The following is a 17660-nucleotide window of genomic DNA, read 5'->3' on the forward strand; positions in this document are numbered from 1 at the left end:
GTCCCAGTCCGTGTCACCATTTCTATCCATGTCACCCTCCTCCTTTCCCTGTCACCCTCTCCTTCCCTTTAAACCTCCCTGTCACTTCACGCGCCCCTCACTCTCCCCTCTACCCACTCTTCTCTGAAAAATAAAACTCTCTTGCGCGGTGTGCTCGTCCGTCGATGGCCGCTTGCAAACTAAACTTCTGTATGTTAATTGTTTTCTTTGTCGATTTTCCCCTTTACCGCTTTGCCACGTGGGTCCCCTCAAACTCGTCTTCAGAGGCGATGCTGCTCTGTCTGTACCTTTTAATTCCGACTCCAGTTGGTTCTTCGTGCGTCTTGTTGGCCTCACGTCTTCCTGGCACACAGATCACTGCTAACTCCTGTCCACACAAGATGGCTGCCAGTAAGTAGAGTGCTGCCCCATACGTCATACAGACCCCTTATGATGTCATAACAATGCCTCTGGGGACGTCATCTAGAGTTACTGCGTATAACAATCACATCCTTATTTATAACTTGACATAGACTTTCTCTGCACTGGGCACTTAAAAGTACTATCGGTGTATGCCTTCTTGTAGAAGAAATGTTATGTACTGCAATATCCTGGTGCCCCTCATCATTTCATTGAGTAATGAGAAGTTTCGTCTTGGTATAGAATAGCCCAACATTCTACACAGTATTGTAGAATTTCTGATTGTACTATACAGGGTAGAAGAACAAGATTCCTTGGTTTGTGGAGCAGAGGCGACATCTATTGGGCATATGAAGTACAATACAATACTGCTTGGTTGGACAGTTTTTTCCTTAAAATATTTGCACTTCTGGCGAGAGCTTTATAGTCTGTAAGAACTAGGGGGCCAGATTTACTAATATTCGGCGCAATGCAGCTGCGCTGCGTCAAATGGAGAGGGCAGGAATGTGCCATATTGACTTACATGTTTGCTCCTGCTCTCTCTGTGAGCTGGTGCACTTGTGGCTGCCAAGCACGAAAGCAGGCACACTTGCAGCACTGTGCAAGAAGGAACACCTTCCTGCACAAATAATACTCTGAGGCATTTTCCTTTTTCTATGTGTACTGCAGAACGCAGCACACAAAGAAAGAGGAAACAACAAAGAGGAATAAAGGGGCATATCAACAAGGGCTTTATATCTGCTTTTTCGGCTTTAAAAGCCAAAAAAGCAGAGATAAAACTAGTGCCCTATCAGCAACAGGGTGCTAATATGCAAATTCGCATGTTAGCACCCTTTTACTCTACGCTTCCCCTTGCATCTCTAATGAGATGCAAAGGGGGGCGTTCCAGAGTAAAATAATAGGAGAAATGTCGCTAAGCAACATTTCTCCTATTATCAAGGATATCGCTAACCATGTTAGAGATAAAAAAAGGAGCGCTAACCGCTGTTAACGCTGCTTTTTTACGTCTGGTATTTTTCTGACTTAGCCATGATATCCTATGTAAGGTGGATATCATGGCTAAGTATGTCTATCCCTATCAGCAAGCTATCGCCAAACCTTGTGGGATTATCGCTGTATTTCCAATGATAATCTCACAATTTGCAGCTTGCGCTCTGAATTTTATCGCTTTGGCGATAAGCGTTGCTAATAGCACGATATCCCCGCGATAAAATTCAGAGTTGGACGGCGATAATTATCCTCACGCTAAGAGCACTGAGCGATAATTATCTCCGGCCCTTGCTGATATGCCCCAAAGATATTTCTCCTCGTTATGTCTCACTTGGGCAGGTGCAGCATTTTGATGCATTTCCAGGTTCCCTAGAGTTAGTAAATCTGTAAATGCAAAAATGGTAGTAGTGGTTTACAAGATCGTAATTCCTACTGTGCAACAAATTCAAGTGGGTTATTAAGAATGCAATTAGTAGCAAAAAAGCACTGTCAATGGGGGATACACCTTGTCTTGGTGCATGACCACTATACTGAATCTCCTAGACATCTACTAGGATAATAGATGTGTGCTCTTTAGTAACAAAACCTCCCCTGGTTTCTCTTTGGGTGATGGGTGTCGAACACCCCCCAATTTTGCGAATACATTGCATCCTGACTGGCACAGACGAGTTTCAAATTTTCTTTTCCTTCCAGTCCATACAATCTTTTAACTTAAAGAATATAGTCACAGGCTATGGTGTTATATCTACAGGTTTTTCTGGACAGACATTGGGACTTCTTTTTTTTTTCCCTCTCTCCCCTCTGCTCAAATTCTTTATACTCCATTAATATGTCTGTTTCTGTCTTTTTGACACAGATTTGTGTACATATATAGATAGCTTCTGCTTGTCATACACATTTTGCAGCATTGAAGGAATCACACACGTGAGGAAACACATGTTGGCTGCACCTTCTGATGTCACTTTGTCACATGAAGATTTCTAACAATAAACAAGAAATTGGATTGAACTTTTCCTTACCTTGACTTATTGGACTAAAGTTCATACATCATGTTATACTGACGAGTGCTGTGATATCCTTTGTATTCATAATCTGGAAATGCTCTAAAAATTATGAACCTCATTTACAATGATTTGCCATGAGGCAGCACCGCAAGTCTTTTTTCTGTGCTGCCCTACGCCAGATGGAAAGGGCAGGAATGCACTGTATTTACAAAATATGGTGCATTCCTGTCCTTTCAGCCGGCACACAATATTGTGCCTAGCACCAACGCAGACACCCTTGTACCGTGGTGCAAGGGTGTCTACGTTGTTGGCAGGATTGTTTTTGTGCAGGAAGGGAGACCTTCCTACACAAAAACAATCAATGTCGGCGTTTTTCTTCTTAGATGTGTGCTGCACAATGCAGCACATATAGCAAGAGGAAAAAATGAGGAGAAATAAACATATTTCTACTCGTGATGCCTGTCCTGGAGAGGCGTACAGTTTTGCTGCACCAGGATTACAGATCCTTGTAAATCTGGGAATGTGTCAAAACATGGAAATACACACCACGACACCCATGGAACACCTCCCTGACACAGTCTAAGGCAACGCAGCAACCTTTACTGCGTTGCCATACATCATATCTACGAGGTGATAAAAAGCCATGCAAAGTGTCTTTGCGTGGTCTTGTAGATATGGGTCTGCACTCTGCAATGGCAGAGCGTCAATAAATGTGACGCACCGGCAGCGCAAGGGACTTGTAATTAAGCTCCTATGTGTGGATGCATGGGAATGTCCATGCTCCACTCATGTAACACCCTCCTAGCGCTGGATAACACAAGGCAGTGACTTGCACTGCCTTGTGTTATTTACTATGCCACGCAGAGCCATGCAATCGCCTGCGTCGGCTTGTGTGACGCAACAGCGACGCAAGTCAGATGCAAGTCCTTAGTGAATCTGGGACTAGGTGGTGTTATTACCCAGTGTAATGATACTCAGTTTGCCGATCTCAGAATGATAGAAGGCTGAGTTGGTCTTGCCGATAAGCAGGTGGTTCACATATTATATAAAGCCTTTCTCGAATGGATAGTGCCAGGTCCTTTTGCAAGACCCTGGGTGTTTTTTGGTGCTTTATGTAGTCACACGGTGTCTGTTTTTTCAGTTCCTTTACCTGCTCTAACAGTGTCCACCCAAAATAATTTGCTTATTTTGTTTATCACTTGATTTTTGGAAACGTTCTTGCTACTGCATCTGACGTAACAGCCTTTGTTATCAAGTTACTTATGAGGGGCGAAAGAATACAGACACATTACGAAGATGGCCGATACTGCTTTCCACGAATCTCACAAAGGAGTTGTCATGTAGACCCTGAAAACATATTCCTCTATAAAGAGTGCATACAGCCTGTTGTGGGGAAAGGAGAATGGGGCAAAGTAAACAAGCAGGCTTTGCTTTTGGTCCTGCACGCTCCCATCCGTAGAAGCAAACACTGATGGAAAAGAGTACTGTGAGGCCCCACCCTCTACCAGAGAAGCCTCCAACAAGAACCGCAGCACTTGTGAACAGACCGCTTATAGTTAAATAATGAAGGAAACTGGAAAATTCAATGAGATTTATAGAGCTATTTGGAATGGTACCTCTTCGATTCTGAAGAAGAAACACAGGATACTCTGAGCTGTATTTGCAGGATTGCCAGTAAAAAAGAATCACTTAACCTTCTGGAGCCTGGACCTAAACTTTGGAGGGACTGAGAGTAACGACAGCCTGCATCAGAGATGCAAAGGGGTACCGGTAACTTGGGGAGAGGGCGGGCTGTGCTAATGGGAGATTACAAGTGGGGCTCCAAAGGGCCCCATCCCTTTTCAAATGAGGAAACGCAGGAGGAACCTGTAATTTTGGTTATTATTCCCCCAGTAATTCGTACTTTTTCACCAGAATTTCACCTCGTAAGGTGCTTTACATCTGATGCTGCGTTATCTGGAATCAAAAGGGAGGCTTAGCAAAGGCTCACCATAACTGCCAGTTGCAGCAGGCAACTACCTACAAACAAGGTGTTCGACACTATTTACCAAAATAAGAGCCGTGATATAACTAGCCATTTTGCCATTGCAAACCCTGCAATTTGCAAAATCACATGGTTTGTGATGGAAAAATAGCTTTTTGGTATATGCTAAACCCATTTTGTGAGTCCGAAAAGCCTTTTTCTTTTTGAAAAAAAAATCTTTTTATTAGTTTTAAAACATTAAAGTCACATACATTTTCCATTTATCATTTCGAGTAGTCGTACAATGTTTCATCGCAAGAGTTGAGGAGAAAGTGGTTACAATCATAATACGCCAATACCTCGCTCTCCAAAGTGCTGCATTTCCATTTCCACCAATGGGGATATACACAGGTTGCCACGGTGTACATTCCATTTGCCCCATTTCCTATCCCATTTCCTCGGACATCCTTGTGATTTAAATACTTCCGATTCTGCAATCATACACTTATCGAACTCTTTTACCCACAATCGGGGAGAAGGCTCACATGCCGCCCCCCATCCCTTCGCAATCTCACATTTGACAAGGGTGTAGCCCAGTGTGGTCAGTTGCTGTTCCACTTCCGTGAGGTCAGTCAGCTCCCATATGTTAAGAAGACCTAGTCTCAGTGTAACTATTAACTGTTTTCCCAGGGCATTCTAGCCCCCCTCCCATATTTGCCGCACCGCAGGGCATTCCCAAATCATGTGAAAGAAGGTTGCATTTTGTTGGCATCCCCTGAGGCAGAACAAATCTAGTCTAGCGCCTATCTTCACCAGAGTAACCCCTATGTAAGATTTTGAGTTGTATCAATCTGAAACGGAGGGTGATGGCTGCTTCCCTAGGGGACATTAGTGCCGTTTGCCAGTCCTCATCGTCAATGGGTCCTAGGTCTCGCTGCCACTGCTCTCGGAGTTTGTGGAACGTGTCAGGTAGGTTGTTGCATATATTTTGCAGGTCAGTGATATTGCTTTTGAGTGCAGCGGGCCGTCAAGCAGTCGGTCTTCCAGCAGTGATGACTCCGGTATGGCCTTAAGATCAGGTAAAGCTGTGGTAAGGGCTTGTCTAATTTGCAGGTATCTGAATACCTCCCCTTGGGCCATGTTGTATTTCTCTCTGAGCTCCTCAAGCCTAAGGAGCAAGCCCTTTTTTGCAAATATTCTACAGTGGAAATCCCTATAGTGTCCCACTTGTCAAAGCCAGGTTGGTGACACAGGTGTCCCAGTTTCTGTGTATACCACAGGGGTGTGGCTTTTGTGAGGACATTTGACCATCCCAGACGGGAGTTCGCTTGATGCTAGATTGTTATAGTGTGAGATGTGGGCCCAAAATATCGCCCCTTACTAACTTTTGAGTACAAAGTCCCCAAATATCCCGTTCGTCCAGTTTGGTACTTAACCAGTAAATAAGCTGGATCTAGGGGAGCGATATATCCAGTGATTTACTACCATTAATTGCGATGACCAATAATAGAGCCTAATGTCTGGGAGTGCAATGCCCCCATCATACCACCCCTTTGTCAACTTTCTCATTGCAATACGAGGAGATCCACCGTCCCATAGCAGTGTCCGGACTTCACTCTCTACTCCTGAAAAATAGGCATCTGGGACCCGGTGTGGACAGTTCTGAAGGATGTAGAGACAGCACAGGAAGGCCAGCATCTTAAAAAGGGCAGCTCGGCCCACCAACGAAAGAGGTAGGGATCTCCAATGCTTAACAGCCGCCCGCAGTTGGGCCATTGGGGGTGCAAGATTGCGGTCTTAAAAAAGGTGGGGATTTGGAGTTATATATATTCCCAGATATCGGAAGCCATCCGTGGCCACCGCTACACTGCAACCCGTAGGGAACCGAGGAACCAGACCCCAGAGCACGAACAACACCGACTTGCTCCAGTTGATGGCATATCTGGAGTACTTCCCAAAGTTTGTGAAGATATTTAGCACCCCATGAATAGATCTATATGGAGAGGCAAGGTAGATCTGGATGTCGTCGGCATAAAGGGGTTTAGGTCATCATGCCCCTCTGCCCACTTCAGGCCCCTCACCATTACATCTGCAGACACAGGAATGTTGGTCTGCTGTTCCTTGTAGGCCACTCTATCTGTATTTGCAGCTAATCACAGTGGGTCAAAAAGAGTGACCTGCCTAATTAATATTAATTAGGCATGTCATTCTGAAACCGCACATGACTGAATATTTTGCAATGTGACCTAATATTACATGGGTCTCCTCACAAAAGTAAAGTCTGGTCGCAAAAAGTCTGTGTGCAATTTGCAATGCTTTTTGCTACCAGTCTCTTAGTAAATCAGGTATTAAGTTGTCAGGTATATGGGAAATACACATTATTGATTGTGTTGACAGCACACAAACTATTTCTTTAGGTGAGAATATTCAGATCAAACTACGTAAGTTCATTCTGTGTGTGTTGTATGTGTTTGTGTGTGTATATATATATACACACACACACGTACGTAGAAATAGTTTGTGTGCTGTCAACCCTATCAATAATGTGTATTTCCCATATATCTAACAACTTAATGCCTTAATGCCTGATATACAGTCATTAAAAAAGATTGTTAAACTGTAATTGTGGTTAGCTTTGGTCATAACCCATTAATATATGTTTAAAACCCTCTCACCGAAAAAACACAGTTAAAGTAGAGTTTTGGAGGGGAATGCCCGCTAGATGCCAGGGACAGATTTAATGGGGTTCGGCCAGCTCATTAGGCCATTCCCACCAGGATTTAACTCCCAACAGTCTTTTGTGATTTTAGCCAAAGTTTAACTTTGCAGGATATTCTGGATAAGCAAACATAGTGGAATGCACACTAGTCACACCACCTTGTACTCCCCTGGATGTTTAGTTTTCATAAATGCCCAGGTTTGTTAGTATACTTGATTTTAGCCAAGGTTTGCTGTACATTCTGGGTATCCACACAAGTCAGACCACCCTAAACTCCTTTGGGTGTCTAGTTATCAGAAACGTCTCAGTTTAGGAGGTTTCCAGAGCTGCCAGTCGAGCCTGGGCCTAAATGCTGGAGCTACCCTCATCGCCAGAATGAGTCAATTTGCAAAGCTAAATCTTGATGTTTCTTTGTAACAATTTGGGGCCTTTCCAGCCACACGACAGGCCCATTCACACAAGCTGGATACAGTTTTTCTAGAGAGAAGTATGGAAATACAGACTAATAAAACATTTGTAATTATTAACTGAATTTATTTCCATTTTTGGCTTCCAAATGTAAGCCAGTGTGCAGGAAAGAACACATTTTTAAAAATTCCCTCTGATTCACGTGGTAGTATAACCATTATTTTTAAACTTATCATCTTGGGGACATTTCGAAAATGCCTAGGTCTCCTTCATGCCCATTTTCATTAACTAGATATTACGGTATGAATGAAGCATGGTTGGTACACAAGAAAAAACATTATAAGCTGCAGCTCAGTTGTTGGCGATGGGCAACGCCATATATCCTGTAATCAGAACACTCTGACAAACATAACTATAGACTTTTTTTCGCCTATTTATGTTCATTATTTTTTTATTTCTTTGATTAGGTTATTTGGGAAAAATATGTGTGATCTACACAAATGGCCCCTTGCTCAACTCCATATTTTTTTTACTTTTCAGAAAAAGATAGCTTTCCTGGTTTACCCATGGGATTCAAACCTGTTTCTACCGCAAACTGCCAATAGGTAGAAACAACAAAAAATACAAAAAAACAACTGTAAATGCAAAATGTGTGTTAAAAATGATTTTTTAACAACTCTGTTTGTTCCTGAAAGCTGTGACTAGGGTGACTGTAGCACAGAAAACTTTTTGTTGATGCCATGTTTAGAAAAAACACATTGTCTTGTACAGCACTTTTTCCCATCTAAAAAACAAAAAAAACTAAATGTTGCTATACTTTAGCTACTTTCTCGGTTTCCTCTAAGGGAACCCGCCTATTAAAACATTTGAGCCCTGACTTTAGGGGACTGTGTGAATTGTTTGTGAATGCCAAATTTTACTTTGTGTTGCTATATAAATACCAATTTGTTTCGTAAAAGCAAGTATTTGACAGGAAAATTATGTATTGCTGCTATCGAATGTATTTTGAGTTGGGAGTCTGTGTGCACCTCCCCCTCCCGTGTCTATCTTCGCTTCCCCCAACCCTGCCCTAGAAGCCTTGGACTGCTTGACCTGCACTACCACTGAGAGTCAAGTGCTGAAGGGGTACTTGGCCCAGTTGATCAGGACTCGTAGTAGGTCGGGACCCGGAACACGAGAAGTAAAAGGCATCAACTCACACTGTTGGGCTAGTAGCTCCTGCTTGCCCTGTGGTCCTCTAAACGTGGTCCTGACACATATGTTAAGAGGTTATAAGAAAAGCTGACTATAACTTAAGTTTATCCTGTTTGATTTTCTATTGATTTTTTTAATGATATCTCACATGCAACAGTTCCCCACACCCAACTAATCATGGCTGCAAGGTCAGCAGTACATGGCTTTCAGATGTACACAGTGGTGATTGACTCAAGGGACTCCACAGGGACTCACCCACGGCCAGGCCTGCACCCAATCCCCCACAGGTGGCAAAACCTAGAGGATTCCACCCAATTTTGTGGGTGAATGACAAAGACTGGCCTGTGGCTTGATTTGGCTCACAACCACCCACTGGAGGCCAAACCCCTCTGCACGTGGACTTTGGCTGTGCACAGCAGGGGTTGAGGCTATAAGCCCAACCATAAAGTGTGATAACTCACCCTGCGGCAGGCCTTCAACTATGTTCAGCAAGGATTGTCCCAAGAAGGATTGCCAGGATCTAGGAAGGGTTCGAGACTCACAAATCTAGCAAATGATTTGTGAATCTCGATATAAAAATCATTATTTTCCTACTTATTTTATTGCAGAGGATTTCCAATCACCACCCCCAGCATGGTCTAGAGGTTAGGGTAGAACCAGGCTGCTCCCATGTTATCCTTTTGCCATTTCTTTTTTATTTTTCCTGTCACATGGCACCATGTTGGATAAGCTGCATCAGAAGTTTTTTTCTGAGATGGCCAGCAAATCACAGTGCAGAAGGCTTTTGAATCTGCAGTCTTATTTACAAATATGCAATGGACAACAGGAGAAAAAGCTTCTTAGCTCAATGGTGTGCTTTTATTTTTTTATTAGATTTCTGAATCGTATATGGATTTGTGAATCCGTGGAGGATCCACACATTAACAATCCAAATATCTCTAAAATTTTATCTCGTCATGCCCATGGTGGGACATTTTTTTAAATGCTAATTTCTCAAAAAGTTCTGAACGGATGTACACCAAACTAAGTAAAGGCACTTCCTTGAATAATGTTCTTTCTATATATGCCTAGTTTTGAATAATTCTGTTTAGCCGCTAGGCCCCCCTATTTTTAAGACCTGCTTGACAGATCTGCATTAAACTTGCCAAGAAGGAGTTTTTTAGAGAGTTTTGCCCAGATCCGTCGAACAGTGTCAAAGGTACTAAGGAAACAAAAAAAGCCTTTTAAATGGAAACTGAACTATTTATAACTATTGAATGGCTGGAAAAAGACACTGTACTTGGGTGTGCAGATGAAAACAATAGAGATGACAGACATCTTTGAAGACCATGCAGGACATGTTTTGAAACACATAAGAGAGCATGAAATACAAGGACTGGTGAATGTATAATGCAAAAAAACGGGGTTATTAGTTAAGGGGGAGGGATAGATATCCACCTCAAGTAATAATCACAATCCTTGTCAGGGAGAACCATTATATTCACTAAATTAACTTGAGCTTTGACACAGAGCAGACAGGCTTAACTTAGAGGCAATGAGTAAAGTATTTCTGCAGTACTAAAAACAGTAATAAAGCTGACGGAACGGGGGTCGGTTACACTAACTAGGGTTGTCCTGATCAAAATTTTACCTTCTGTCTTTAGTCCTTTAAGTCCCACTCCACCACAGGAGTACATTTCTTAAGCCCCCCCAGGACCTCAAGGGAGGCACTTAGAGACTCACAGGGTGTTCTGCAGAGTCCAGTCCAGGTCCAGTTGCCACTGACCAGCTGGGCAGCTGAAGGAAATGTAGCTTGTAGCTTGTTGTACCCCTGTAGCTTGAACAGGAGGTAAGCCGTATGAACCTTGGAGTCCAATTCTTTGTCCTGGGTACAACAGGGAGAGCAGGTCCAGTCCTTTAGGTCTCATCTCAGGTCTCAGACAGCAGGTTAAATCCTCTTCTGATCTTCTACATGTACAGGAGTATTCTTAAATGGGTGCCCGGAGATGCCACATTTATGCCTGGATTGAGCTGGTGGGTGGGAATGGCACTTGGGGCACCCAAATCAATGGGATAAAGGTTCCAGGGCTAACCCTACCCACTTTGGGCATTTTCAAAATAGGTGAAGGTTTCACACTCAACATGGGCTCTGATGGTTGAAGGTGTACGTGGGGTATGTACCATGGTAACCCTCCAACATCTAACACTAAACTTCAGTTTGAGGCAGGACCTGTACCAACAACAACCTGTGACTCCAGGCAGGACAAAGGTAACTTTCTAAAAGTCATCTTCCCCAAATACTTATTACAAATCCGGCTTCACCAGTGAATTGAGGTTGTAATAAATATTTTTAAAAGTCCAAAAATTAAATTAGTAGCTGTTTTCTAACCAGAGATCACATTTATTAATCTTAGTATGCTACCCCAGTGCTTTCCTATAGAATAGTCAACCCTGCTAAAGTGAAAATAGCTTTTAGAGCATTTTCACTGCAAGGACATGTTTAACATTAAACTTTCACATGTCCTCATGTCTGTGTTAATAGTTAAAAGGTAGGTTTAGGCCTGTCAAAATGGGTTATTTTGACAGGTCAAATTTGCAGTTTTAAACTACACAGTTCAGTTACAATGGTGGGCCTGGAAACAGGTTTCACGGTGCTACTGCAGTGAATGGCACAATGTGTGCTGCAGCCGACTGGTAGTATTTCATATGCAGGCCATTACACTTGGTACCATATACTAGAGGTCTAGGAATAAATTAAATGTGCCAATCAGGAGTACACCTATTTTACCATGTTGAAAGAAGGAGAGCATGCACGTTACCACTGGTTAGCAGTGGTAAAGTGCACAGAGTTCCATAGCCAGCAAAAATAGGGTTCAACAAAAAGGCAAAAGATTGGGGTGACCCTGCATAAAAGGGCAGATTTCCAATAGTGAATAATTCTAACACAGGACTGAAAACATTGGGGAGCAATGAAACAGGAAGATCAAAAGGCAATAACTAAATTGTCAACATGTTTTTTTTAGAAACTTTGAAATACAACAATATATGTAATATTGACAGGGAAACAAAATAGTTGGAGACAAAAAAACAGATGAAGACTGGTAACTATAATAAGGTAAGGGTTAAGTTGAAGAAGGGTGTATTAAAAGGAAAGGATTAATGTGCAGAGAAATAGGGTACAGAGGTATACCCCCATAACTAAACAAACATAAAACACATGAAAACAGTAAATAAAAAAGAATAACTGTTAAACAAGTTTAAAAGAACGTTAAGGGAGGAGAATATGAGCGGTCACCCCCTCTGAATAAAAAAAGAGAAATCTGAGAGTTAAATCTCATTTCCCAAAGTTGATTACCTGAAAATAAATAAAAACAACAATTTAAAATATAGCGGGCTAGATGTATGACCATTCCATTTTGCGAGTCGAAAATTGCGATGTTTTGCGACTCGCAAAATGGAATGTACAGCAGTGTCTGAGACACTGTTTTCAATTCCCAAATGAGTCGCTAGGGACCAGCCTCATTAATATTCATGAGGAAGGTTGCAATTTGCGACCCATTGGGAATGGCCAGCACTCAAAGGGATGGTGGCCTGCTGGGGTCAGCAGACCACAATGTCAGTGACTGCTTTTTAAATAGTGCAGTTTTTTTTAAATGCAGCCTGTTTTCCATTAGAAAAAGTAAAGACATTTTTGATCCACATGTCTTCAATGATAAAATAAATAATGATTAAATCAATTTTATCTTATGCAATTTTGTTGATGTCATGACATTATCGTTTAGCCCATGCTGAATTCAGTTCTACATTGATGAAAGAAATATAGGTCATGAGGGAGTTCTCTATATTGTGTTGTGGTCTTCCCCTCTTCTCCCTGACCTCAAATTATCTTCTTTAGAGGGGCTCCCCCTTTTCTGCATAAGCATACCAGTGCGACTCTCTATAAGGCACACCCCTTCCTAATAGTGAGTCGCAAACCCTATTTTACGAGTCTGTAATAGGTTACTGACTCTTAAAATAGGGTTTCTACATGCCACAGATCTATTTAGCGGTCGCAAACTGGCCAATTTCCTGTTTGTGACCGCTAACAAAGGTCGTACATCTGGCCCAGGATCCGGAGAATGATCAGCTGTGATTAATCGCACATAAATTAATTTAGTAGGTTAATACAAGGACCACAAAATCAAATAATGGCCTTCAATATGAAGTAAAAAAAACAGAGATGAAATGAAACATAGGAGCAGGTTCGAAGAAACTCCATATGCGAAATCCAAAATTCGGATGAAGTGCGCAACAAAGAGAAAAAATATAATCCAAGTTTCTCAATATCATAAATAATTAACAGACAAACTTGACAGCACTGAGTCTTCCAAAGTATCACTTGCAATACTGAGCTAATGTGTTACAATGATAAAAAAAGAATGAAAAAATATAGGATCACTAGGTTAATCACTCCGAGATTAACCAAACATTATTAATCTTCAAAGTGATTCATCAACCTGATAATAACATGGGCAACAAAACCAAGGAAAGACATTCAACATAAAGTACAAACAAAGTGAATGAAACGGAAGAGCAAATTTGAATAAACGACAATGGTACTCATGCAAAGTCCACTAGCAAGTAGGGGTACGCGGCAGAGAAAAAATTAAATCAAGTTTAAGAGAACCATAAACCACTGGCAGGCAACCTTGAAGGTATAAGATCTTACAAGGAATCGCTTCCAACATTGGAATAGCGTTACTATGGTGAAAGATGAAGTGAAGAAAACTACATCAGGTTGTAGTTTTGATGCCAATTTAGTCAGTGCTCTAAAATAGCAAGCCTGCTCCATATGTGCCTTAGGCAGATCTAAAAATGCTCAACAACATTTAACATTGCTAAATGGCTATAAGATTTGTCGTTGTGTTAGGAATCTGTGAACAGGGAGTTTATCATTAGAATTATTGTTGGGAAATGGAAGAGTATCCCACAGTAGGATCCTATATATATGTATTGTGTGAGTTCTGGACTGTCCGTTTTATTCATTTGTCGACATCTAAAAAAAATTCATATGCGTCTTGAATAAAATGTTAATTGTTCATAAAATAGAGATGATAAGCTTGCAATTAATTTAATTTATGCTCGACCAAATTTATGCTCGACCAACTGTGTTCAGATTTTACATTTTGATTTGTATCTTCCCAAAGCGAATGTATCTGAACATATGATAATAAATTGTACATGGTTTGTTGTCCTTCTCTGAAGGCTTCGACAAAAGCAGCACATTTGATTTGAGCTGACAGTCACAGTTCTAAAATGCTGGTTCCAGCTTTCATCCAGAACTCAGACAGGTTTAAATTTGAGCCAAGAAATGGGAGGGGAAATGAGCAGAAACATAACTAGGCACAGGGCGGGTTAGGTTAAGAGAAGGGTGGCCGGCTACAGATGGCCAAGTTGGCCCTCCAATTGTTACCTTTGGGATTGCAGCATCCAGTGCCTGCCAATAAAAGTGTACATTCCAAAATGGCATAGTGTTTGTTTACTTTTTGTGTGAATTATCTAGACGGCTCATGTAGTTAATGGAATTCTGTGGTTTGGGAGTAATTTTGGAGTAGTTTGTGAAACTATGAACTGTTGTTGCCACCCAAACATTCATGTTTATTTCATATATACCAATCCTTAAAATCAGTATAGCAAAAATATACATTAAACAAGTTACACAAGTCATATGTGAGAAAATCACCACTGACAGTATGAGAGCTAGATTTACTACAGTGGTAAGGTCACAGGCCTTTGTGATACAGTTCCAGCCTTACTAAACATGAGGGAGAATCTCTAACCTGTTTACCAACATTGTAACTTCCTAGCCAGATCCGCGCCTTCAACTATTGGAAATCCTTTGTTCTGAGCTTTTTCCATAAGTGTCTAGTGTGAGGTTTGGTAACAGTGAAGTCTGGGAGACAGTTGCATGTACGTGGTTGCACAGAAGTTTGGTGTTTGCATGTATGTAAGCTGCTTACATGCTGAAGTACCTGCCTTAATTCTGCACAAAGCTTCTTCATATCCTCTGAGGAGGCCCAGATGTCCAAACTTTTTGGGAAGCAGTGATATTGTGCATGAGCGAGGTCACAGGAGTAACCATGTCCCTATCGGCTAAATGGTGCCTTCTTAATGTTTGGGAGGCCACCGATCTGACGCAGACTGAACAAACCTGGGTCACATTGGGCATGATGGTAGCCAAACGTAATATAGCACAACTGTGCAGTTTGCAGAGTTTTGCCGTAATGCGGAGTTCAGGCAAAAGTCCACAAACCCCCGCATGGTGGAGTTGTTTCTCACGGGCAAATCGCCTACGTTAAGTTAGTGAGCAAGAATTTGCATCCTGTAGCATGATTTTCGGGTGCTAGATCGCCACATGGTGAGATTTTTTATACGCGGGCAGTCACAGCAGGTCTTGACCGTTCCCATTAAGAAAGCTGCAGCTCAAGTAGAAAATCTACTTGAGCAGCAGAAAGACACAGCATCCTGTGGTGCGCTGCGTGGAGCAGTTTGCGCTGATTTTACAGCACGGAACTTATTTCCAGTGCTAAAAACCATTGCGGGCAGCGCAGCAAGCCCAAGTCCACCCGCTTGAGGAACTCCGCAGAATCTTGCAGAGGTTTTATGTAATTCCGTGGAATTCCACGTAGTGAAACTCCACGAGTTCCGCCCTCCCCTATTGGTAAAGATGTTCCTGCAGTGGCATTTTGTTATCCAACTGTGGTAGGGAATGTAAAATCCATATTTAACCCAATGAGTCCTCAATCATGGTCCAAAACCTAAGGAGTTACTTACTACCTAGCTCACTGAATATGTTTGGTGCCTCAAAGGGGCTTGAAACTGCTATAGAATTGCAACTGCAATGCAATGCAATCATAACATGTCAAGATAAAAGAAAACATTACATTACACAATATACAACTTTGTAATATAACACCCCATACTGTTTGATGACATAACAACAAAATATAAAGTATTTGGTGTTTATATTTGCAGTAGCATGTTAAATACATTATCCTGCCTACATTGTTTGGAAGCACTCACCTGTGACTGTGACTGGAGCCCAAGAGAACCAGATAGTCCTTTTTCACATTGTAGAAGCCGAAAGGGACACTGGCCACCAAGTAGCAGCAATGAGACGCTTCTGTTAACCCCTTTATAGCTGGTCAAAAAAAGCACAAGAGTTATTATAAGGCATTCCATTCTAACAGAGTGTGCGGTGATGCCAGCTATACGCATTGATCTTGCTGTGTGTGGCCTTGCAGGTCTGAAAGTAGGAATCTGAGATCTGCTGCAGTCGATACAGTAGGGTAGGGTCATTACCAGCAGTGGTTTCTGCAGTCCTTTGAGGAGGAAACAGACAGGAACTGGTGTAGAAACAGAAAACAGAGTTCACTGACAGTGGAATTAACAGGGGCTGCTCAGAAGGCTTACTGATGCTACAGTAAAAGGCACCCTGTAGCAACATGTAAGGAGTCGAGCAATGCAGAGAGTAAAAAAATACAATAAAAAACAAACAAAGAAATTCACCAGTTATAGTTAACTGAAGTAACTATAACTTGTGCACTTACCAACCACAGTGATGCCATTGTAATGATTTCATTTCAGAGGTCATCAGTAATGTTATCAATGATATCTTAGATGTCATAAATGGTGTAATATGTGAGGCCATAAGCAGTACATGGCAAGTGCGCACATTATAGTTACTTCAGTTAACTATAAATGGTGAATATAAGTATATTTTTTGTTTTAAATAGTATTTTTTAGCTGACTTTTTCATCTAACTATAATGTCACTTTAACTTTTATTTTTTCCAGTGACTTTCCAGATTATTATTTTTTTAACATGAATTGAGATTTTATTACCATACGTAACTATCCCAACCCCACGCCACACACAGCCTTCGGCAATGCGCAGTGGGGCGTTGGGCGCAGGGCCTGGCCTAAGGCCAGATCTTACTCCAACCACTCTCAGGTACCCAACCCTCCCACAACGCACAGCCTTGGGGGGCACAGTGTGAAATTGAGTACAGGGCCTGGCCTGCTGCCAGGCACTGTGCCCAACCACCTGTGGGTGTCCAACCCTCAGCAGATGACCAATCCCCACTATGCAGAGCTTTTCGGCATACATGCATTTGGGGGCATACAACTACACACTTATTGAAAGCCAACTCTCCGCGGTCACGCGACACCCACCCAATTTATTAAATTTTTGGTCCCACTGTAATCTTGTAGTAATTTTGTGGTACTCCAGCAAATTTTCGTTGGGGCCTGGCTGAGTACTTCAAGAGTACTGCGCGACTGCGGTGCTGCAAAAAACAGGGTCAGGAGGTCAAGGTACCTCGACCCTGCCCCCTTAATCCTTATATTTTTGTTTTCTATGACAAAGGAGACTGAGTTACAGGGTCCTAAAATGGTGGCTTCAATCAGAAAATCAGTTTTGAGCTTGCTGAACCTCTGTACTCCATTGGTACTACCGTGCCAGCCAATCAGATTGTTATTTTTCAGCTTGCAGTAGTTCGGTATTCCCTCAGTAGAGCAGTGGGAGCACCGCGCGGCTATACATCTATAATATTTTGAACCTTAATCCTTAATTTCTCAAATACTACTGAACAGATTTACACCAGTAACAATAAATAGCAGGCTTTCTTGATAAAGATCTATCTTTATGCCAAATTTTGTGTAATTCGGTTCAGCTATTTTTGCTGTAGTGTAGTTCAATTTTCCCTATGGAAATCGCATGGGGAAATAGTGTTTTGGGAGTATTAAGATTCTTCAATCTTCAAACTACAACAGTTATTTGCCAAACAAAAAATCAACTTCCTATGGAAACCAATATATATATATATATATATATATATATATATATATATATATATATATATATATATATATATATATATATATATATATATATATATATATATATATATATATATATAATCTACTGGCGGTCGCCAGTAGATAGTTATAGTTAGGACCATGTT

General features: G+C 41.6%; 1 protein-coding gene across 3 annotated transcripts in view; it reads right to left on the minus strand.

Annotated features, from left to right (window-relative positions):
• SEC16B (SEC16 homolog B, endoplasmic reticulum export factor) overlaps positions 1–17660 on the minus strand; it is a 325648-nt gene that overhangs the window by 164369 nt on the left and 143619 nt on the right. For all 3 annotated transcript variants that reach the window (XM_085601607.1, XM_085601609.1, XM_085601608.1), the window contains exon 14: positions 15719–15836. In XM_085601607.1, the coding sequence (XP_085457733.1) occupies positions 15719–15836 (118 nt within the window). The remainder of the gene's footprint in view (positions 1–15718; positions 15837–17660) is intronic.

The sequence above is a fragment of the Triturus cristatus genome, chromosome 4_2 (genome assembly GCF_964204655.1).
Source record: "Triturus cristatus chromosome 4_2, aTriCri1.1, whole genome shotgun sequence".
NCBI lineage: Eukaryota > Metazoa > Chordata > Amphibia > Caudata > Salamandridae > Triturus > Triturus cristatus.